General features: G+C 50.0%; 7 protein-coding genes across 7 annotated transcripts; 3 read left to right on the forward strand and 4 right to left on the reverse strand.

Moving 5' to 3' along the window:
* Positions 1–2,066: 2,066 nt before the first annotated feature.
* On the reverse strand, positions 2,067–4,718 carry JN550_002030 (uncharacterized protein; the record flags this gene model as incomplete). Its single annotated transcript, XM_049313280.1, has 3 exons — positions 2,067–3,859; positions 4,041–4,342; positions 4,453–4,718. The coding sequence occupies 3 exons, from the start codon at positions 4,716–4,718 to the stop codon at positions 2,067–2,069; spliced, it is 2,361 nt and encodes a 786-aa protein (XP_049176091.1).
* Positions 4,719–6,947: 2,229 nt separating this feature from the next.
* On the forward strand, positions 6,948–7,406 carry JN550_002031 (uncharacterized protein; the record flags this gene model as incomplete). The annotated part of the gene is made up of 1 exon (XM_049313282.1): positions 6,948–7,406. One exon carries the CDS (start codon positions 6,948–6,950, stop codon positions 7,404–7,406), a length of 459 nt encoding a protein of 152 aa, XP_049176092.1.
* A 2,119-nt stretch (positions 7,407–9,525) lies between these two features.
* On the forward strand, positions 9,526–11,113 carry JN550_002032 (uncharacterized protein; the record flags this gene model as incomplete). The annotated part of the gene is made up of 2 exons (XM_049313283.1): positions 9,526–9,726; positions 9,794–11,113. The coding sequence occupies 2 exons, from the start codon at positions 9,526–9,528 to the stop codon at positions 11,111–11,113; spliced, it is 1,521 nt and encodes a 506-aa protein (XP_049176093.1).
* A 239-nt stretch (positions 11,114–11,352) lies between these two features.
* JN550_002033 (uncharacterized protein) lies at positions 11,353–13,371 on the reverse strand (the record flags this gene model as incomplete). Its single annotated transcript, XM_049313284.1, has 1 exon — positions 11,353–13,371. The coding sequence occupies one exon, from the start codon at positions 13,369–13,371 to the stop codon at positions 11,353–11,355; it is 2,019 nt and encodes a 672-aa protein (XP_049176094.1).
* A 2,930-nt stretch (positions 13,372–16,301) lies between these two features.
* JN550_002034 (uncharacterized protein) lies at positions 16,302–17,014 on the forward strand (the record flags this gene model as incomplete). The annotated part of the gene is made up of 2 exons (XM_049313285.1): positions 16,302–16,688; positions 16,766–17,014. 2 exons carry the CDS (start codon positions 16,302–16,304, stop codon positions 17,012–17,014), a joined length of 636 nt encoding a protein of 211 aa, XP_049176095.1.
* A 188-nt stretch (positions 17,015–17,202) lies between these two features.
* On the reverse strand, positions 17,203–19,462 carry JN550_002035 (uncharacterized protein; the record flags this gene model as incomplete). The annotated part of the gene is made up of 7 exons (XM_049313286.1): positions 17,203–17,541; positions 17,601–17,612; positions 17,788–17,842; positions 17,971–18,236; positions 18,283–18,433; positions 18,480–18,998; positions 19,059–19,462. The coding sequence occupies 7 exons, from the start codon at positions 19,460–19,462 to the stop codon at positions 17,203–17,205; spliced, it is 1,746 nt and encodes a 581-aa protein (XP_049176096.1).
* Positions 19,463–20,306: 844 nt separating this feature from the next.
* JN550_002036 (uncharacterized protein) lies at positions 20,307–23,553 on the reverse strand (the record flags this gene model as incomplete). Its single annotated transcript, XM_049313287.1, has 3 exons — positions 20,307–20,647; positions 20,701–23,386; positions 23,446–23,553. 3 exons carry the CDS (start codon positions 23,551–23,553, stop codon positions 20,307–20,309), a joined length of 3,135 nt encoding a protein of 1,044 aa, XP_049176097.1.
* Between the last annotated feature and the right edge of the window lie 339 nt (positions 23,554–23,892).

Here is a 23,892-nt window from a genome sequence, read left to right on the forward strand (position 1 = left end):
ATTTCCCATACCGCTTTCCTTTCATTCTCGCACGTGGGTGGGTACCTACAATACGTAGCTAGAAAAAGGAATGGGAGACCACATTATGGCAACGAAGAGGCATGAATCATTCTAGTGTCATGTCCCATATTCGCCTTTAGACGTTAACTAACAAGCCCGGCTGAAATAAGCCACCCAGATAGTTGAACCATGAAGATGAAGGATCCGCGAATCAGGCATCCCTCACATGCTCGAGGCGGGAAAGGAGTGTGAGCCACACATCGCCGAACCCCTGCAGGCAAGTCTTGCCGACATTGGAGCGAGCGCACTAGATCGAGCGCCACCCAGGTTTCGGACTCTGCGACACGGGGCGAGGCCGTTGGTGTTTTACTGTCCCCTGGTCACAACTTCCCATGCATGTCATGTAGGTCAAGCACCGAAATCTCGATTGGTCATCTCCGGGTGGTTCCATTGCTTATCGACGTGACCGAAGTAAGAAGGCCGGTTGTCACCTCTGTAACTTGGGACTGTTTAATACTCGAACCTTAGAGGACCATGATCTTCAGATGTGCAACGTTGAACCAGCTTCCACGCCTCGCTCGGCCGAACTGTGGGGCCATGCGCAGGCTTGCGCCCCCCGGAGGGTGGAACTTCGAGAACGCATTTGTGGCTTGGCTTGAGATACGCATTGCTTCCTTCTGGTCGTCCAAAGTTTGACTTTGCAAGGTAAAGTAACTGGACATCTGCCGACGCTTCTCAAATCACTGAGAACCTTGGCGCACCGCAACCTCTCTTCTGAGTCTCAACCAAGGCCACAAATAACATCTACCTGGGGGGGGCTTCGCAAGCATCTTTGACAAATCCTACGTGAAGCAGCAATACTGACTCGCAACAGTCAAGGCCAAGACTGGTCGACTAGGGACTCTCAAGTGGAGTTGAGAAAGTATGAAAACACAAAGTGATACGATAAAGTTGGTAGTAACAGCTACACTGGCAGCAGATCATAATGAAGAGGGACCCTTAAAGGATGTTAATTTGGCTTGCATGGTGCCACTACTGTAACATATTGCCTAGGTTATATTTTGCGGTGTGCACGTATAGACGCATTTGACCTAGTATCTTAGATGTGAAAGAGTTCGGCAGATGACTTCATCACTGCAAAGTGCTTGCCCCTTGATCACTCCTCTCGTAGCATTGAGTTCAGCCCGGCAGATTTGATTCTTACTAAGTTATTATGACTGATCACTCTCTTCTGTTTCGTAACCGGCTATACCCTCGCGAGCAGAATCGGTTCATCAAGAGCGGTTATGGGATGCTTCGTTATGACGCACTCTCCAGTCTTGTAGATTCGCCTTTAATCTGATTATAACAAGTCTGTTTATAAATAGAGTCCCGTTGGTCTTTAGCACTGTGGCACTACGAGATGCATGGTTACACAAGGTCGATAACGCTTGAACAACTTCTACCACTGTGCTGGCCAGTTGAACGACAGCTTTGTGAGCCATGATATTTCCTTGAGATCTCTCGAAAGAATCACGAGGCGTAAAAAAAGCAAGTCTGGCCTTGTGCATTTATAATTGAATGGACCATGACCTTGGATGTCACCGGTCTTTCCGACCTGCTCTTATGTCACACTCGTAGGAAAGGATTCAGTATAAACGATTGCTTTGTATCGAAGTTCTCACACTACATAATCACCATGGGAAGACTTACGCGCTATAGAACGTGGTTTAGGACCTGAGAAAGAACAGAGTGATGAAGCTCATACTTCACAGGGTCTACGGCAACATGAAGGCTGGGAATATTGAGAGATTAATGATCGCTGAGATTTATCGTGCTACGAAAAATGACAACATTCAAGTCATGAACGATCGTTTCGCCGGTCTCGCAATGTGAAAGTGCAGTGATAAACAGCTTCTCAACAGTATCAAAATAAAATCTCAAGAACTGATATCGGGTATCCCGTGGAGTGACATTATGCGATGGGCAGTAAGCCTGGTTACCGGGCCCCAGGAGTCAGTCAACTTTGGAATGGTATGGGTGAGATCTTCATTATTATAACCAATCGTTCTGTATCTCCGAACTTTCTACCTGTACTTCTCCATGTGTCGAACTCTACCCTCATTGCCTGCTGCTGCCCCGCCGTTCCTGTCTCCAAACACGAGTTCCACTCTCTCGTCGCCTTTCACCCTGACCATAACGTCCAACTTCCAAGTGTCCCATTCGTCTATGCCGGCACCTGCTCCTCTGAGTGCACGGGGTTCACTGGAAAGCATAGCCAGCGCGAACAGCTCGCCCACATCACCCCAAGAACTGCTGCTCCACTGATTGAAAAGCCAATGAAACAGTCCGTAGATGATGTAGCAGGAGGCGACGACTCCATGAATCATCAGAACAGAGATCGCGAACTTGGCTGTCTTTGTGTTATAACCATAGCCCCAGCCATACCTTCTAACCGCAAACGTTAAAGACACATAGTTATTGCGTTCGATCGCTTCCTGAGTAAAATTCGCTTCAGGCCCAATGTTCTGCGACCCTGCCTGCTTTAGCAAGTCGACCATAGTAAGGTTAGCTGGGTCGCGATCATCCAGCGCCATGGCGTAGCCGCGCGAGCCATAAGAGACGCGCGAGAGGCCGTCGGCCATTGCGAGACTGATGATGGCAGCAATCGTCTCGGTAGTGTTGTCGACGTAGTTTGAACTAGGATCCCACACCGGAGGCCTGAATGATCGATAATTCGAAAGCTTCGTGTCATTGGTCTTGAAGTCATAAAGGTCGGTCGTCTTATTGACCACGAATTGCATCATGATGGCCTCCATAGCCCCGACCTGGAGAACTTCGCCTGATTTAGTGTGTGCCGTAGTGTTGGGTACGTTCAGAAGGTCGGCCCAGGCAGTGTCCACGAGTATCATGCTTCCAATACCATATTTATTCCTCACATCGATATCATGGATGGCACCAAAGAAGCTTGTAGGATTGGTGGTGTTTGCGACAATGGTATCGTCCTCTGTAGGATCGTAGATGATATCTGTGGCTGTCCATCGTGCATCCAACACACATGGTATCAGGAGGGTCTCTTGTATTGAAACGTCTTTGCCGCTGTCCAATTGGAAACGACGTCTGTAAGGGACAGAAGCGAGAGCGCCGATACTGGCTGATACAGTCTTCCCATTCCAAGACACATCCTTCAAGTTAACCCAAGTGAAGTTGGTTCTGTCATAGAACTGCCTGGTATAGTTCCAGTATTGTGGCGGCACTGGTATTCCTGATTTGTCATCAGACTGAGCGAGATCGGCGAATAGGTCTGTCGGGAACGCAGGCTCGACCTTCTTGGGAATGGCATCATGCCATCTGAAGCCTTTGCATTGGACCTGGACAACAGGACTCCTTACAATGAACCGTTCATTCGGAGTGAGCTGCGGCCTGCTGATTTTGTGGATGAGACCGTCACTGTTTGACCTGACATAATGCCAGAACAGACCGGTCATTTCAGTTATATCTGAGTGCAGCGTAGATGCGATAGAAACTGACGTGTTTTTGCCCTCGATAGGATTCTTAGTTGCTGTTAGTACCCTGCTAGCCCTGCCGTATAGTTGAGTCAAGGTGATGTTCGGGGCTATGTTCTCGTTGGCGTAGGCGGTTGCATAGTCTACAAGATCAGGATTTCCTGACCCAGGACAAGAGCTTGTCATATATGAAGTCGAACATCTTCTATCGTACTCTCTGGCCAGAGAGGCGTCAAGGTTCTGGGGATACAGGCCCCTCATATCACCATCGATGTATGCGGGGTAGTGTTGTCCGTTGTACGGATCCCGAACCTCCCACCAGCTAAGACTAGGGACTATAAGAACCGCTGAGGATGGACCTACGACATTGGCATCTTGACGAGAAAGAACACAAGTTAGCTATGATCACACAAAGTTCATAGAGCGCTGTTTGAGTCGACGGTATCAAAATTGACAAACGTCCAGTTGAAATGCCACTTGACTTCACCAAGTATCTCCTGCGTTTTCAACGCGACGGCGAGTAGGCCAGTGTTACAGATCATTCTGAGCACTTACACACTATGCCCAGGCCGATTGCGAATCCAACGGCTATTGCCCCTTTCTTTTTGTTCATGAAAGAATGACGGAGAGGGGCCCAAAAGGACTTGCTGAAAAGGTATTCAGTAGAACCAGCCTGGTAACCTCCCATCAAAAATCCGAACGGGATACCACGGGTCCCGATCAGTCTCCGCCGGACAATGGAGAAGATTATTGCCGATAGGGAGGAAACTATGAATATCTCGTGAAGTTTTGCTGGAAATTGAAGTGCATTGGCGACTTCTTCTTGATCAAAACCCAAGGACCACTTGTTTGTGTCACTGTAATATTGAAAATTAGTTGACTGTATCCATCTTTAGGGCGCGTGAGTCCGAAGACAGTAGGCTAGCTTTTGGGATACAGGGCTGAAACTTTTTCCAGAAGTACTTACTAGTTGCCCCAGTTGTTTTCATCAGCCCAATAGACTTGTCGAAAACTAAGTTGAAGCACGGCGGCAGTACAGCCCAGTGCCAAGATATGGATCCAGTAAGTGAGTATATTTGGACCTCTAGTCACGACTGCTTTGTTTTTCTCGTGTCTGAATAAAGAATTTTGGCGATAGAACTGTCCCGGGTTCTTCTGATCATCGCTGTTATCGAATAATTGTTGATAAGTACCACCACTTTCAGCCATTGTTATATTGCTCCCTTTGGACATGGTGTTGTCTCTTTGAGCGTACTGGTGATAGTAACCAGTTCACGGGCCGGCAGAGCACGGAGCCAGCAAAACATATTAATCTAGGGACAGCAAGAGTCGAGAGACGCTACCACGAAGACGGCGGATCCTTTTATCATCGGAAACCGACAAACTTGTCAGCAGCCTCGAGGCAATGCCGAAGATCTTTAATTCCGAAAACATGTTCTAGAGGATTTTTTTGGCAGTCCCTCAAAGGCGGTTCTCATACTACGGAAGATGTAAGACACCTGACAATATGTAACACACCATGGATGCTGTGCCACTGTTTCTATGCAGGTGCCCAGCCTCCTAGTCAGCTGAACGATTGCTTAATTCACGAGGCTCTTACGGGATCCGCATCCTAGCACGCCACATGGGCTGATACTTCAAGAAAGCCTTACAGAGTTCTTTGCAACTTAATCCCCCTTGCAGCCTCCTCGTCGGTGCCGAGCAGCACATCAATTTTTCCAGTCGGAAGGATAAGCGCGTTGTAATTTTAGCAATGCGCACTTATTTCAAGCATCAATAAGAGCCTCGAACTCCTCCTCGAACTTGTGTTTAGATAAAGAGATATAAGCTGGAATTGCAGGGATCGATCGGGCAGAGTCACAGCCCCCAACTCGGTAAAACCCGCTCGTGGCTATCTAAATTTAGACGTTCACAAGGCTCTGCTTTCTGACTTGGAGCCTCACCTCATCTGGTGGTGGAGAGGCTGTGCACCTGCATACGCTGCAGGTCTCGGCAACTGCTAACCTTGCCTGCAGAAGTATGTCTCAATTCATCCATTTCAAGTTATATGATGACGGCCGAAGGGAACAAGACCATGTCTCAGCCCACGCTCTTTTTTGGGCGGGAAATAAGGCCGCACTCAAATCACATTATGGTGAGGTAGAATGATATTTAATTGAATCAGTGGGAATTTTTTCACCGATGCTGTTCTTTTGAGTCCTGCAACTGCTCATGCACACCCGCTTCACCCCAAACCGACTATTGAAGGTGGAGTATTAGCCTCAATACTTGGAACTTGCTAGGGTGCGACGAAGGTTTGAAATTTTTACTTCGCCGAAGGACAGATCTACAGCAGCCGATAGAGCGCTCGTGAAAATGTTTGGCACCCAAAGATCTCAGCGGCAAGAGAGCGCGGGTATTTTCAATTGCACCTTGACATGAGGATTGACTGCCCAGAACCAATTCAACATGATTTCATGATGTTAAAACTAGAAGAGGTGTTTGTGAAGTAAGATCTCTTTACTCAACATTGTCATAACTGGGAGTGAACTCCATTGATGATTAGTAGGTAATCTGAACAACCATCAAAGGCAGTATGTTGTAGTAGTACCTCATTCTAGGCGCAAAGAGATGATGCGCAAATATGACGGGCAGGCAGGCACATTCGAATATACGACTATACCCTAGATCTAGCCATGGTGACGCATGCATAGCGAGTCTACGCACTATTTGGTCGCTTTAAGTGACATAGTTAAGATATCTTAACGAGGCAAAAGCGCTTCCAGTTACCTGTCCCAAGAGCCTGATTTACTTGATCAACTCTTACGTCCGCACGTGTCCAACGAGCTGTGGAGAAATGCCATGGTGCGCCTTCGTCGACCCGAAACCCAGTCTATTTGGAGATGCTACATGCATAAGCATAACAACTGCACATTCCCTTTTTAGTGTAAGAATGCAAGTGAAGGTGGTGTTGACACGAGACAGTAAGAACAGCATCAAAGACCTCATGCTGATCACCGGAATCCAAAGTGCGGGGTGAATCCACCGTCAAGCCTTGTCAACGTTGGGGAAGAATGGGGAAGCTGAAGCGTAAGACCCGGTGGAGGGGGTTCCGCGGAATGCAGAAGCATACCTTGGTATACCCAGCAACCCAAGACACAGACCGTTCACGGTGTAGACTATCTTCGTGCAGTATTCAAGAGCAGTGGGGCCGGCGTCTCGTTTTATGCGTCGGGAACCCCGGTTTATTAGTTTGTCAAAGTTGGGGTCCAAGGTACGGACGGCGCTACCTAAATTGTCCGGTTCCGCTTAATAATTATTATGCTGTACTGCCAAGTTGTCGGCAGTTAAGCTTGGACACCAGCTGGGTCTCTATAAATACCTTATTCGAGTTCACTGTTGTAGACTTCTCTATCGTTCAAAGACCCCCCTTGCTGCAACACCCTTTGCTATCAAAGTTCTATACAATATTGACACTTCAAAATGACGCGTCCTGAAGTAGCAGCGGAGATCGACCAGATTTACAAGGAGCAACTCAAAGATCAACCCAAAAACCACGGCCCTGAAGAAATTAAGCGATGCCGCGCTCTCATTGAGCTCTTTCTTGAAACCTTCAAGTACCGGAACTACACTCGTACTCGGGAGATGGTTCATCCAGACTACATACAGCACAACGCCACACTGGGTACGGGAGTCGAGTCCATCATTGAGTTTGCGGAGAGATCATGGAGCGACGGCAAGGTTATGCCCGAAATAAGATGGAATCGAATGTTTGTGGATGGTGACTATGTCATCGCTCATACTAAGATTATGGAAGGTCCACACGGGTTGAAGGGTGTCGAGTATATGCGTTACCAGAATGGCCTGTTCGTCGAGCATTGGGATGTGATCGAGCCGGTTCTTCCTCCGGAGCAGCACAAGAACTCAAATGGAGTGTTCTAGTGGCTATTTATTGAGTAGAATAGGATGCAGATACTGTCCAGAGCTGCTAGGGAAATCCGACGACTCATAACAGCATGGTCGACCAAAACATAACAGTCGTTATATTGGATTGACAGCAAAGAACAACTCAATCTGTTCATACCGTTTCTAAAGCGATGGAAAAGCCCGTTCCGCATGATCGTTGTGACCACTGTCAATATAGTGTTATGTTATCTCTATTAACGTGCTCTGGGACGAGCGAATCGTCCGCGATCCTGTTTCTTTATCATGACGCTGTGGAACCGTTCTGCACGAATTTTGTTCTGGACCGTTCGCCAAATGATAGATATGACACCCACATCGGGCCTTCATTGTAGTTGAAGTAGTATAATTCGTGGACGTCTGTAGAATTTCCTTGGAGCCTGATGTTAGCATAATTATGCATTGATAGACTATCAGTCAGTCCTGTAACCTATAGTCTTAGATTTGCTTTTCCAAATTAGCAATAGTGGCAAATGATGTATCGTATTATCAGTGGCGCATGAAAAGTGTTATTTGAGCAGTACACAAATGGCCTAGGCCCCTTGCACTCGACGCAGCATTGGAGAACGAAGTGAAATGGCGAGTAACGGTCCATGCATCCGCATATCACACATACTCTTTCGAATCGTGTGCATGGCTCCAGCTGAATCTCTGTTATGCAATGCAGTTTCAACAGCGTAAGAATGCCGAAGTCAATGGCCTCGTTGCAGCACCGTTTTGGCGGAAGTAGTGAAACAAGACCGCATTTTCGCCAAGTGCAACACTTCTTCCCATCCAATAACACACCATCCAGGCAATTGAGCTTACATTCACTTGTAATCATACGCATAAACTTTCACTTTGTTTAAAAAGCAAACTAGGCGTTATGGGCGATAACCGCGGAGGAGTTTCGGGAATGCTGCAAATGCGTGTTCACATTTGGCGCGGCCAAAACATGTGAACACGAGCTAGGAAAAACAATATCAATGTTGCTAAGCTTCTAACAAAGCAACGAAATATGTGAGAATGAGAAGAAGGCGGAGGTACCTGTCTGACACTTATCTGTTACTTGATTTTTGGCTGCAGTGACAGATTATGACTAGGCTCGTGAGAAAGAGAGAGTGAGCATTGATTCGATATAACATAGCCCCTGCAACGGGGTGCGTTCTCGCAATCTTCTTGAATTTCTCGACTCTAAAAATACTGAGGCCCAATCCACATAAGATAGGAACACGCATTGGCCATTCAACGATGGTCCAATGCCATTGAAGCTCTCATGTCCGGAGCCTTGACAGGTTCCCGCATACTTATCGCCCGGATCGAGTTCATTTGTTAGACACTGGGTCACCCAGGCTTGGATTTTTCCTCGGGTCTCTTTCCATGCGTAGTCGGGCATGGCCCACAATGAGAATCAGGTTCGATATAGACTCCTTCAGCTTTTTTTTTGTTGGCTAGACGCATGATCGCTGTCTAATGTTACTGCGGTGAACATGGTCAAACGCGGTACCCCCAGGACGACCTTTGTTTGTGGGGCTTGACCCTCATGACCGCCAACCTCGTCCGGTTTTCTATCGCATTACCCTGTAGACTTCTAAGTTAGGTCGTTTAGCTGCGCCACATGATCGGATATGGTGGCATTGCCCTGTATTGGCAGCAGCTGGATCAGCGCCATTCATCGGAACCTCAAATCCAATCATAGTCGAAACCTCAATGCGTGGTGGCTTCGTGGGCTCTAGAGGGGAAATCTTCTTGACATGATGCAATTATTTTCGATGGGAAGGGCATGTTGATGGCCTTGGCGGTTCCATATTACCATCACTGCGCTGACTGGCGCCTGGATACAAGTTCCTCTGAAGAATACGAATACGAGCCGACTTCTGATTGGCTCATATAACACAACGCAGAACAGCGACTGGTTTCCCTGATAGTTCATTGCCCGCAAGGTCTCAAATTCAGTCATGCGTATAAAAACCCACTCTTCATCAATTCTTCTTGGGGACTTTCTCTTCGTCTATCAAGCCCAACGACCTTTGACGTTCATCTCAAATATTCATTCCATGAGAGTCAGCACCCTGCATTACATCGTGAGACAGCGAGACAAGCACAATCTTCGAAAGCGATGGACGTCAACACCGTGGCACGCTTCAGTATCCATGCGTTGTGCATAATGCTTCTATCAATATTTGCCCATGTTCTTCGACAGTTTCTTCCTCGAAGCAAATCAGAGCCACCTATTGTCTTCCACTGGATACCATTCGTCGGTAATGCGATCTCGTATGGGACGGATCCATTCGTTTTCTATTCAAAATGTCGTGAAAAGGTATGTGGCCCATACCCAATGTGACTTTACTTCTGGTAGTTGAAGCTGACATAGTGACTAACCGCAGTACGGAGACATCTTCACATTTGTGCTCTTCGGTAGAAAGATGACGGTTTACCTCGGTCTCGATGGCAACGAGTTCATACTCAACGGTCGACTACAAGATTTGAACGCCGAAGAGATATATAGTCCGCTTACGACGCCCGTATTCGGAAAGGACATTATATACGACTGCCCTAACGCCAAACTCATGGAACAAAAGAAATTCGTCAAGTTTGGACTGACACATGATTCGCTAAAGTCCTACGTCCAGTTGATCGAAGCAGAGGTTCTTGAATGCCTTCAAAGCACACCATCATTCAGTGGCAGTTTGGGCACTGTAGATATTACCGCTGCCATGGCCGAAGTCACCATTTTCACTGCGAGCCGGGCACTGTTGGGAGCGGAGGTACGACAAAAGCTGAATGCCGAATGCGCCGAGCTGTATCACGATCTCGACTTAGGCTTCCGACCGATCAACTTCTTGATGCCGTGGGCACCTTTTCCACAAAACCGACGACGCGATGCCGCACACGCAAAGATGAGCTCCATATATCTCGACATAATCGCTGAACGGCGGGCTTCGGGGAAAAAGGCACCAGACGGCCAACACGACATGATCTGGCATTTGATGGACTGCGTTTACAAGAACGGCCAGCAGATCCCTGACCTGGAGATCACACGAATGATGATCACACTTTTGATGGCAGGACAACATTCATCATCGTCCTCTAGCTCCTGGATCATGCTTCGCTTGGCCTCCCGACCTGACATTGCAGAGGAACTCTATCAAGAACAGGTTTCAAACCTCGGTCGTGGAGGCCTTCAGCCCCTTCAATACGAAGATATTGACAAGCTGCCCCTTCTACAGAACGTCGTAAAGGAGACTCTACGAGTCCACTCCTCCATTCACTCGCTCATGAGGAAAGTCAAGAACCCGATGCACGTACCCAACACCAACTACATCATTACCCCCGACAAAGTACTCGTGGCTTCTCCGATCACTACCCATATGGACACGGAATTCTTCCCCGACGCACATGTGTGGGATCCTCATCGTTGGGACGCCCATGAAGATGAAGAGCTAGAGCAGGATATTGTAGACTACGGATACGGTAAAGTCTCAAAGGGGACGAAGAGTCCTTATCTGCCCTTTGGTGCGGGAAGACATCGATGCATTGGAGAGCGGTTTGCATACATAAACTTGTGTACTATTATTGCGACCATGGTACGGACCTTGAAGTTTGCGACTATAGACGGGAGGCCAACAGTCCCTCCGACCGACTATACCTCCCTGTTTTCTCGGCCCACCCAACCAGCTGTGATTCGGTGGGAAAGGCGCTCGTAGGTCTAGACTACCACCAGTTATTCAGACTCAATGCCCGAGAGTTCCTTTTTGGGTAGTACCTGATAGCTACGGATGAATTGCTGCTGAAATGCCACAACGGGTAGATCCTCGTGCCGTTCTTCGAAATATTTTCATGTTTAACATCTACTGACTGTATAGAACTCACAATAAGAATCTAGTGTAAAACAGAGCTAATGCTTCGCCGCATCCTCGGCATATGTCCTATTCTCTGGCATCACTCAATGTTCACAGAAGTTGTACTCTGCAACTCCAGCATCTATCGCTTGCTGACCACGTGTCCTTTCTTCCATCAAGTCGAGTCTCAGCTTCTTGGCTGTCTCCAAACCCATGGGCCAGTCGCCAACTTCGCTTGTAACCATCTTCAGAATTTCAGGCGGTAATTTGGAGAAGTCCACCTTGTCATATCCTTCCGGGGCCCACCAGTCATGCTGTTGAGGAGGAACATTGCGAGTTGATGCGACTCTGTAATGAGGATCAACCAGCCACAGCACCAGGAACCGGCGGTGCCCTGCCTTGGTCTTGTCTACGAGTTGGAAAGGCTCAACCTTGTGCTGCAAGGTGTTGGGAAAGGCAATTAACCGACCCTGTGGCGTCGAGACGGATCCAAGGGTTTGCAGTGCTGGCTCGTCGCGCAGCGAGTTACCTTCGACGTCGAAAATCTCAATCAGTGGTCCATGGACGTCCTGCTCATACTGAAGGTTCTCGTCGTCCATACCCGCCTCGTTGCGGAATGAAATCCGCGATTCTGACACATTCTCAACATCGTAGTAGTAGATTGCTGTGGCGACGATATGCTCGTTTAACATGCCTTCGATATGCCAGTTGCCACCAGCATATGACGTTTTCTCAGGTGTTAGCTCTATACTCGAGAGTTTGACAATGACTTGAAGGCCCTGGGTGCTAAAGTCACGCCGGAGGTCTACCGTTGAGAACTTATGTGTGACAGCAAAGGGGTCAATCTCTCTTCTCCCCCAACCACTTGAGCGATACGGGTTGACAACACCGTTACTGACTTGGCCCGCTTTCCACTGATCATAGGAGAAGGAGACTCCTGGTTCGGGGTGGAGGACGGTACGCACTCGTTTGTGCTTTTCTTCGACCGCAGACGGCAGGCCATACTCCTCGATATACGCTGGGTCCTGAAGCGGTATGTCGTCTTCGTCATCACTATCATGCGTGTCTTGATAGACATCGCTGTTTGGTAACGTGAGAAAGTCCTTGACTTTGGCGAGAGCCTCTTCGTATGCCTTGGGCTGCTCGTCCTTCTTTCTCTCAATTTCCCACAGTCCTTCATACCAGTCTGGAAGCTCTACTGAGAATTGTGCTCCACATGTTTTAATACGTACTGGAGTACGGCCATGGTACGATTTCCCATGAATAAGAATATCATTCCAAGGCTCAATGGCTAGGGAAAGCACCTTCTCTATGGCCGCATACAGGTCCTGGTGTCGTGGGTGCAGGTTGTTAATGTACGAAGTGATGCGCACCCCAGTTTCCGAATCGCCGTTGAACTGGACCTCACAAGGAAGCCATTGAAACCGTCGAGACCAGCGTTCCGATGGATTCACTCCGTGTCGGTGATAACCATACGGATTTGACGTGTTCTCGCGAACCTCGGGGACAGGCGAGGGGCGGGTCTGGGCATATGAGGTCAGATCACCCAATTTTACCTCGCCACCGTCAACCAGTGCTTGGGTGGTTCCAAACACCAACGGATACAGAGATGGATGTATCAAGTTGAGAACTTGGTCGTTCGAGTTTGGGTGCCAGTCCTTCTTGTCATCCGGAATGTTGAGCAGTGGCTGTACAGCCTTGTTGAGTGCTGATCGGACATCCTCACCCACCAACGTGTCTGACTTGCAGACTCTGGACGCAGAGTCGAGACAGAGCACCCTTTGCTTCTCCTGGTAGTCCTTTGCTTTCTCACGTAGCTCTTGAAGACACCAGGCCCACGACTTCTCACTCATGAGAGGCATCCCCAGGGCTTCCGCCCTCCACTTCTCGGATATTGCTTCGTCGAGGATCTTGCTGTGCCAATTGGGTTTGTCCGTGAGGGCGTTCATAACACGGAGCATGGCAATCTCGCGGGCGGTAAGCCGCGGGGCCGTGAAGTCATTGGCACCGTGTTGGAAACGATACTGCGAACCAAGTTCGATATCGTAAGGACAATTGAAGCCAGGGACATTCAGCGGACGTTTGCCGCTGTTGTCGAACACAATCTCCTGCGGCTTGGCCATCATGCATTGATTTGCGGTGCTGTGCTGAACTAAGACTGGGAATGATGATGATCTGAGACGTCTGAACGTCCAATTTGCTGGCTTATTATAGTCCGCAGTTGGATTTCTCAAGATCCTTGGCGCAAGCATAGGCCTGAATGCTGCCTGCATTGCTGTTATCTGAACGGGTCCTTCCTGTAGGATGTGGAGGATGAACTTTAGGCTGCCCTAGGCAGGGTCGGCACCATTGGCTAATGCCAAGACGCTTCGCAGCCCCTTTTCAGGCCACTCAAGGCACGGACTGCCCAGATGAGAGCAGCTGAACAGCCCAGTCCACCACATTTGCGGGTTCGCGCTGTGCAACTCTACCCAAGAAGACATGCACCTGTCTATATACCCTGTGGTATGAGGTCTTCAATAATTATGCCTTAAGAACGATGAAGTCGGTTTGCCCTCAGTCTCTGAAGCCTTGTTCCCTAAGGTGATTCGGTCAGATCGTGCATTCCTCAACCGCTGTATTCTGCCGCGAATCTCTAATCAATGTAGAACTGCACTAAGAAATAGCTCCAAAGTGTGACCAATAGAATGACACTTTGTACGCCATGCTGTCCAGCTAAAAATATGGTATCATCTCTGGGAAGCTCTCTAAAGAATTAGTGATTTTAAGTTACGAACAACGTTGAGGGGAGATGAGTGGTTGCATCTATGCAGTAATGCTTCTAACCCGGCATAGGGAGAACGAAGTAGCTTTTTAGCAGTAACGGGATCGGACATACTCGTTGATGACCATGGCCGATATGAGAACCAGACTTATCGCCTCATTACTGCTTGAAAGTCCAACCGAGGCGCCGGCCCCAGAATGCAGACGGTGTAACCAATGATCATCATAAAATGCCTTCTGTTGTGCCACTGTTGGTGCACGTAACTCGCTAGAAATTATCGCAAGGGAGAAAACAAAGGAGACGGAAAGAACAAATAAAAGAATATAGAAAAAAGGAAGAAAAAGAACTGCTCACGCGGTGGAAGAATCCTGATGCCGGCCAATCCTTCCAAGAATCATCGACGACTAGTTGAGTCATGTCATAGACTGGAAATGGAAGGCAGGCAATACTTTTCGAGAGCAAGGAAATGGCAGCAAGAACCATCGCTCCTGAAGTGATGGGCCTGCGTTAGGACTTAACCACGTCGGACTTATTCATATCGTTAGTTCAATAAGCTTTTGAGGCTGCAACAAGTTGAGAAATATAACAGCACTCCGCTTCTGTCGATTGACGAGATCTTACCATGCGATTATGAAGCGAGCCATACCGGCTTACCTACCTTGACATTCCCGAATGTCATCAACTCCTTTGCCAAGTTCCAAGGCTCACGGCAAGATATATTCGTGTCGCTATATCGTCTACTATGCAATGATACATGCTCCGAGCCCTTTCTTAAGGTTGCGCAGCGTCTTGCAGTTCTCATGCGCTCGGAGGGGACTCACCTTAGTGAAAGTGGGTAAACACGAGCACCTCGAAAAGAAACTATCAGATTCCTCCAAACCGACAAGAGATCTTCTCTTCAATTCACGTGACCCTATTCTTTGTATTTTGACTGCTCCATATCGTCGCCAAACTCGTCCGTGTCGCGAAAGTCCCACCTGAATTTCAGTAGACTAATCAGTCAAGCATTGAATATATATAGACACCTGAAGCAGGCACTCAACTTCACAAGAACCGATATCCCACATTATCTCCTACTCTTGTCGATGTTTATGGCGACGCACGGGTAAGGGCTGCAAGCTGATACTTACTTTGTTGCCATTGTCATTTGCTGGTTGAATAATGTCGAGAGCTAGCGGCAACCCTAATCTCTTTTTGTTTCGCTTCCAATTGAGTCCCGAAAAGGACGGCATAATCCAGCCGATACAATCATTTGTAGACCCGTCCGCGGCACTGCGGCACGACTTAGCTGCATTCAAAGATGTGACCTGGCCCTATGGCCAGCGCCTTGTGCGCTTGATCTCCAGGCTAAGTCAATCCGGCTCCTGAGACCAGCTTGCGGCCGCACCGCTATAAGTCGCCTCAGACAGCTTAACCTTGGATCAAACTCGGTCCTTAATGACACCCAGAGTCATCGTGCTTCCTAAAATAGCTGGGTTCTAGGCCAAAAACCCCTGTATGAGCTTAATCTAACCTCACACTTCTTGTCAGATAAATGTGCAGAGCTAGTAGGCCTAAGTGGCTGGCCCGTAATTCGTATTGAGCAATTGCAGACAATCTACTGTTCTGTTGTCGACCTCCGTCGGACGTGCCTTCTTAATGCACTCCCTTGCATCAGGCTCGAGTACCATAGATTGCAGCCTTGATTCCGGCCGAGGCATCCACTTTTGCGACAGCATACCGAAGTGCTGAGGCGTTCCGGGATAACACCGTCGCTCATTACCCGGTAGACCATGACCACTTGGCGGCCTTCAGGAAGCCTGTTCATCTTTCAGAGAGAGTGATTTCTATATTTAGACATCCGCTTAAGACTTATTTCAAGATTACTTGATTCATGAGAAGCGAGGAACATGTTTCCGGGGACGTGGTGCTGGTCGCTGGCTAATTAATATGGCTAAATGGCACCCAACTGTGAGAGGAGGTCCAGCCCGAGCGGTGGCGACCGGAGGCCGGAATTGACCACTGATTGGGCTTATGACGTCCGGAGGCGAAATTTTTGAAGTAAATCTCGAACTTCTGTTATGGCGGTCTCATCGTGGAAGGATGCGTAAAGGACCCAGTGGGTTGTGCGGTCTAGACTATGGCGCTGGGTATGCATGTTCGTCTATAAGATGCTGGTTTTGTCCGCGACCCACCGAAAGGATTGTGGTAATTCACCTTACCCACTAAGATCAACATAAAACCATTAAAGTATTATACTCAGCCCAAGGTTGTTTCGACCCAACTCTCTCATCATCACCCTATTATATCATGCACCAAGCACAGATCCTGCCTTTCCTAATCCCGGTGGCCGCTGCGGCGACCAACCAAATCTCCACGCGAGATGCTCCTGGAGACCTTCCTTATGCTGCCTCTATTCAGTACTCCGGTTCGGGGTGTCCATCCAGTGCACCAGCCGTAGATAAGGCTGGAGGCTGGAACGATCTGTCGTTTCGCTTCAACGCATTCGAAGTTTCTCTTCCAGGCGCGGCACAGAGCACCGAGAATTGTGAAGTCCACATCCAGGTCGCAGGCTGCGCGAGTGGGTGGCAGGTCGGCGTCAAGGACGTGTTTGTCAAGGGTCACTTGGTTCTAGATCCAGGGGCCGAACTGAACTATTACGTTCAGAACTTTTGGAGCCAAGACGCTGGCAAAACAGTGAGCTGCCCTTCTCTCTAATACGGGTGTCAAAGACTTCCGTCGTGATGATATGAATATCTACTAAGCCTAAGCAGGTCACCGTCCGTGCCACGATCGAGAACAATGGACCAAATCGCATTGACGAGATCTCCACTGCGCATGCAACGATTCCAAACTCAAAAATAGTCTGGTCGCCCTGCAGTACCGGGAATGGCGATATCGGAATCTTGAACGTAAACTTCAGAACTGCGCTGCAAGCAGATGGAAACCAGTACGCCTACTTCGGCAGAGGGGGCGACACGGCAGCTACCGAAACCTTCGGCTACGTTTGGAGAAGGTGTTGATTGAAGGCAAGGTGTTTTAAGGTCTCTGGTTCTGAAAATAATATCAAAACATCTGTTACTTGACTAGTTTGGTTGCTAGTTCAGCATTAAATTGGTTTCACTTGACAGTCTCTATTTCATGATTGGTATATTCAAAGTGGGCAAGGGAAAAAAGTCTTGACCACCATGATGCGGGGCGCGTGTAGAATCTAAATTTTCTCCTTTTCCTCTGGCACGCCATCCCCATTGCTTGTATCAACCTGCGACTTATCAGATTCATTGACCAGTCCCTTGGGCGTGTTGCCTTGCGTGCCGAGCCGAATGAATGGCGAGAACAACACACCCGCAGCTGAGAGGGCCACGCAAGCCTGGAAAGTCCTTGTGTATTTAAGCATAGGGACTGTCATCCCCTCTGCCGTGAGCTCTACTGAGCTGAATACTGCGGTGGTGATGCCCATTACAGCAGTGCTTGATAATCGAATTACGACATTGAATATGCCGCCCGCCAGGGATTGTTGATGCGGTGGCAAGGAAGACATCACATACATCTGCCAGTGTCTGTTAGTCTCGTTACTTATATTAAGGTTGAAATCGGGCAATAACTTACATTCGCGACATTCTAGAAAGAGGAAACATATTAGCCTTTCGTTTTCCCACAGTTCCATAACACAGAATTGCTTGGGATAGGAATGTTTCAGACGTAGTTCGGACACCAGTTGACATTATCTGGTACTCTCCTGCGCTTCACAAAGGTGGAATATATTGGGGGAACGGGACAGGGTTCAAAAACTCACAAAGTTGAGGTCAGCGCCAGCCACATTGAGAACCAGAGCCGGGAAGATGAAGGCCCTTTAGACATTTCGTTAGTAACCAAGTCCTGTTTGCTAGAGGGCGGCTTGTCTGTGGCGACAGGTCGAAGGGTATGTTGGCTCTCCTCGAACGGGACCGAAAAGGTGGTGACTCCCGAATGCACATACCAGTAGTTGCTCTCCGGTCCCATGAACGCGAAAAGAAGACTTGCACCGAGGAAACAGAGTGATCCGAAAATCATGATCATAGTATTGTTGACCTTGTGGAGAATGTGGCCAGCAACAACATTCCACGCAAGACCAGCAACAGCCATGGGAAGGAGGCGGACAGCAACCATGATGGTCGAAAGTTGCTGGAAGCTCTGCATGTAAAAAGCAATCCAAAATCCCGTAGCGGTAAATCCCATCATTCCGAGCAGAATGACAATGATGACCTGCAAGCGTGAGCAAAAAATTGATGGAAGAGATCGGGGCACTCACGAGACTGAAGTTCCTGTCCTTCCATATATAAGGAGGCATTAGAGGATTAGGATATACACGCTCCCAGAGGACGAATACTATTAACAGAACAATGCCCACGACGAGCAAAGCGATGACGGTTGCGCTTGACCATCCATCATCAGGTCCCAAGCTAGTCAAAGTTAGCTTCCACTCTCAAACGAGCCAACATCACGTACGTTAAACCAGCAGTGAACATGCCTGTTCCGAATATCGTCAAGATCGTGCCCACGTAGTCGAACTTCTTGAGAGCGCCAAGCCGTTCCCGTAGAGGAGCTCGATCGAAGCTCTCGACATTCGGAACAGCCCAGACTGCGTGCGCGGTGAAGATAGCCCAGAGGATACACAGGACGACGTAGGCGGCGCGCCAGTTGGAGATCGATGAGGCGATGCCACATACGATGAGGCCAAACACGAAGCCCAGTGGATTGCCGGCGCTGAAGGCCGAGAAGGCGAGGTTCTTCCGTTTCGACGGGGTCTTGTAAGCCGCACCCAGGATACCAATGGCCGGGGGTACGACCATCGCTGAAGGCAGACCCAGAACGCCGCACAGGATGACCATCCAAAACGGATTCTGCGCAAAGGCAAGGAGCAGGACGAATGCGCTGAACGAGCCCATGCCCACGATGAACATGAGTTTGCGTCCGAGGAGGTCCGCCAGCTGTCCCAGAGCGAGCTGGAAGGCGCCTGCGACCAGACTGTAGATGATATATGTCAGTTCGCCGCATATATACAAATTCACTGGGGGAGCACCTTACGAAGTCGAGGCTGTTATCCACGAGATCTCACCCTGGGTCATCCCCAGATCACGCCCTATGTTTGCTGTGACGATCATACCCACGCCGGTCAGGAAAGACGTGGTGGCCGTGGCCACCGTGGCCTGGAAGACGAACGAGATCTCCTGGAAGGTACTCTTAAAGCACTCCGGACGCTCGCCAAAGTTGGTCTTGAATCTACGCAGCGCGCTGCCCTGTTCGACATCCGATCCTTCATCATTGCTGTCGCTGCCGCTGCTGTCGCGGCCGTTAGCTGGCGCCGTCCTTGGCTCCGAGACGGAGCTGGGGGCGGCTGTCTCGTGTGGTGCTGTCTTGGCCACGGCAGCGGCATCGCCTTTTCCTTCCATCTCCGCGACGCCGGGCAGTTGTTCTGGTGCACTGGCCATTGTTCGTCGCTTCACCTCGTGAAAAGTATATCACCAGATGCGGGTGAAGCAGGAGTACAGTCCAAAACTCTCAAGGCTCCGGGCAGGCCAGGGACCCTGAAACCCAAAGAATGCGGCCGACCACCCGCGTCACTCAATCGCCGGCGCCCGTGGCTCGGAGGCAGAGCGTGCCTGGATCTCCAAAGCCGACAGGCCGATGCTCGCTACGAGGCGGTGGGGGCCGGGCCTAGCAGGTAAGCAGTTAGGTGCGTGCCAGGGGTGCTGGGCGCGAGTCACCTTCAAGATGGGCATTGGACAAGGGTGGCCAGATTGCGCCATCCGAACTCTCTCTCCAACAGGAACCGCGTTTGGTAATCCAGTATCTGAGTCGCCTAGCTCTCAACGCGGTGCTTACCAATCTAGCAGAGTATCTATCGTGGAGACCCAGAACTGCGAAAAGGTATACCCCAAGGCCACTATCCATTATTACTATTACACAGGCCTATGCGTGATATACTATCATACAAGGATAACTACCTCCTAGGTACCATGGATTAGGCAAGTCGCTAACAAGGTTTCGGCGAACTGTCTCAGCCGCATATGAGGAACAACATGGCCCGGAAAGCTTGATTCAAGTGGGAAAGCTTGTCCGACTCAATGTCAATTTAAGGGTGCCAGTATTCAGTGTCTGAAGGAAATAAACACATTCTCCTCCATGTTAAGACGTCTCAGACGGCCAGGAGCACATTGTGAAGAAGACACTAGATTTACGCATTTGTGTGTATGGCCGTTGACCATTAAACAGTTCAATTGTGTCTTCAACCGCGAATTAATCGCCCTGCAACCACGATGTGACGCTCGAAAACTAAGTGCGCGGGCTTCTAAGGAACCCAACAACACCGCTACAGTAGCCCACAAGATTATCCAACCTGCTGCACTCTTCCGCTTGATGCTTCTTCCACTCCTGCAACGCTGCCATCAGGGTATCACTCTCCATGACCATGTCAAAATGCAACCGAAGGAAAACCGTCATCCAGGCCTGTGTCAGCTCATAATCCCGTCGCGCGACGAGGCGGCTTGTGAGGGCACGGACGAATTGAAGTAGCTCGTTGGCATTACCATCCACATCGTTCGCAGTCAATGACCGCAGTTCGAGGTCGGCGCTGGATGGGGACAAAGACTTGAGGTGCTCAATAAACTCATCATCTGGAGAATGTTAGTCATGCGAAGTCGGAGCGCATGGGAAAGAGGTATCTTACAATTTCCGCTCTCAGCACCATCACGAAGCTTGCTGGTGAAAGCCTCTTCGCTCCGAGATGACCGGTCGAATCTGGTGATCTTTGACTGGTTTTGGTTCTCTTGTGTAACCGCCATGGTGAGTTCGTCTGCCTTCGCCAATGACGAGTTGGTCGTTGAAGGTAGGAAGAATGGTGCCTTCTCGGGCAGCTTTGGCGCCTCGGTGGGCTTGTTTCTTTGCTTGATGAGGTCGAGATGCAGCAGCGTCTGCCATCTGCTGCGCGGAACCAGACTGAGGGTCATCATGTCGGTGCTGAGTTGCTCAATAGAAGGAGCAGCCACAGTATCGTCATCTGCAGGAGCTTCATCTTCAAAGGCAGCTTCAATGAGTCCTTGTCCACCTTCTCCCGAGGTTGTGGGACCTGACATGCGTCCAACCTCCTTCTCAGATATCTGCCTCGTAGGTACATGGGTAAATAGGGTCTTGTTTGTCCAGATATTGACACCTAGTTGACCTTCACCTGCTGCGGCAAGATACTCTCCAGTGACCGAGAAAGCTAGAGCCGTGCATGGCTTCTCAAGCCGAATGGCATCAATCAGGTGACTCGTCGGCAAGTCCCACACACGGATGACTGAATCTTGAGCTGCCGCCACAATCCATCGCCCGTCATTGGAAAATGTGAAGTCGTTGATTTTGCCTTCGCAACCCCAGAACTCTCGAATGGTCTGTTTTGTCTCAATGTCGACTACCCGAATGGAATGATCATCGCAAGAAAATGCGATGAGGTCGTTAGCGGCGTGATACCGGCAGCCTGTGATGGCCGTCATCGGTGCCCAGCTGATTTCTTCCAACAAGCGGCCAGTCAGGAACTCCCAGAACTTGATTTTGCCATCCAGGCCACAGCTGATGATGTACTTGTTCATGGAGTCGACAACGATGCCGGTCACTGCCTTTGTGTGCTTGCCCACCCCCGGGGCGAAACCTGTGGTCGATCGAGCTTCGAGTTGCATGACATTGTCGGCTTGCCTCAGTTGCTGCAGCTTGGCTTGGCGTGCTTGAGCTGGTGACAGGGTTGAAGGGTATCTTTGGCGATGCAGCCCAGACTGCAGATTGAACATGTCAATACCGCCACCACTAGAGCCTACTACAGCAAAGCTTCCACACGGACTCATTGCGACAGTGGACACATGCGTGCCATCGCTTGTCGGGAAAGCCCATCTGCCCGCTCTCTTACGACCCCAAAACCATGTACGGGCGTACGAATCGTTCTTGTGCGCAGTGACCACGCTTTCCCATCCCGTCATGCCACTAATCTCTGCATCTGCCGCCTTCTTCCGATTCTGCGACTTCTGCCAGAGGGCCTGCTTTCCGGGCATAGCGCCCATGCCGCCATCTCTGTTCAAGGAGCAAGCTATGCATGTGATCTCGGGGGCCTTGAGATCATCCAGCGAAGTAGTCGGGCCGTGCTTTAGGGCATTGTTGTCCAGAATACCGTATTTCTTTGCCTTCTTGCGAATGCTGCCCTGGCTCAGCTCTGTGCTCTGGCCATCGCGCCGAAGACTCCATCCCCATAGGCTACGATCCTGACCAGCACTGAGCAGCCACTTGTTACCGGCGTCGGCACCATCAAAGTCGGACGGCAAGAACTGCAAAGAAGACACCGGTGCGGCGTGTCCGCTCCTAGAGTGCAGGATGCGTGGTATCGGGGAGAAAGGCGTCTCGTCGAAGATCCAGGATTTCAGCGAGTTATCTCGCCCGCTCGTGACGATTACCGGCTGCCCTGCCAAGAACTCGATCTTGCTCACTCCTCCACGGACGGTAGGGCCAGATCGAGATGGCGGGTTGTGGGCACTCCGGAGAACACCCATAACTCTGCCTCCTTTGTTCAAATCCCAGAAAGTGATGTCCCCGCTAGACTCGGTTGCCGTAGCCATGACACCGTCCTCTCGCCCATCGTGGCCGGCACCTTGACCGTCGGTGCGGAAGCTGATGGCCGTAACAGGTGCATCATCGGACCCTGCCATGACTTGGATGACTGGTCGGTCAGTCAAGACATTGTGAATGACCAATGGGCCGTTCGAGTAGGCAACAGCCATGAGCGACAGGGCAGGCGAAGGTTGTAGACACGTCACGGCACCGCACTCTGGGGACGGGGGCAGAATGGTGTAGATCAGCTTGCCCGTGGAGACATTCCAGATCTCTACCCAGCCATCCCGGCGACCTGCAAAGATCTTGTTGAGATATGTCGGCATGGTGCATATTCCTCCCGTCAGCTCGTTGTCGCCCTTCTTTCCAGCCATGGTGAAGAGGGAGGTATAGTGCTCTAGACTTTCCGTCTTCCATACTTCTATCCTCGTAACGCAGCAGGCTATGATCCATGACCCTGACACTATGACTTGCTTGATCGGTTCATGTAGATCAAGAGGCAATTCTAGCTCGGCAAGCTTCTTGCCGCGCTGGAATACCCATATACCCTGCGCCTCGCCTTGCTGCGGATCGCCCCAGGCGGCGAAGACCTTCTGCCTCCACGCGCATGTGGCGGTAATGTCGAAGGGTGTCTGCGGTCTGGTGATGAAGACCAGGTTGAGACCCCGGCGTAAGTCGTAGGTCTGCAGCGAGCGGCCAACGGAGGTCGTCAGCTGGAAAGTCGTCTTTCCAAGGGGAACGGTTGTGAACGGGACGTTGGTCGGGGAGACTAGGCCTATCGTCTGGCTTCCAAGTTAGCATCTGCCATTGCTGCATCTCTGCGGCCAAGAGAGAGGCGTACCCTGTAGGGAGCGAAGATTCTCGACTGCTGGCCCTGAGCCTTGGAGGCTGGGGCCACAGCGAGCTTCTGGCGCTTGGCCAGAGGGCCATCTTGCTCTGAATGTGGCATTGTCGGATGTCAACAAACAGTGCCTTGGAGTGGCCGTCGTCAGCGCTTGGTTGGTTTGCAAGCTGCGATACTCTGGGTATAGGCTCTGGGCGCCCGAAAGTTTTTTGCTGGATATTCCTTATCTTATCGGGGGGCATCGCGCCCCACGTACTGTATCGGTAGTGTGACAGCGGGGACACACAGTAAGTTAACGATGTACTCCGTACTTTAGGTCTGTATCGGTAGTGTGACAGCGGGGACACACAGTAAGTTAACGATGTACTCCGTACTTTAGGTACTCCATTCGTTAGTGCCCCGGCGCCGCCAGCAGTTCCACGTCTCATTTGGCTCCTTCAACAA

Source organism: Neoarthrinium moseri (genome assembly GCF_022829205.1).
Source record: "Neoarthrinium moseri strain CBS 164.80 chromosome Unknown scaffold4_Wmoseri_CBS_16480, whole genome shotgun sequence".
Taxonomy (NCBI): Eukaryota; Fungi; Ascomycota; class Sordariomycetes; order Amphisphaeriales; family Apiosporaceae; genus Neoarthrinium; species Neoarthrinium moseri.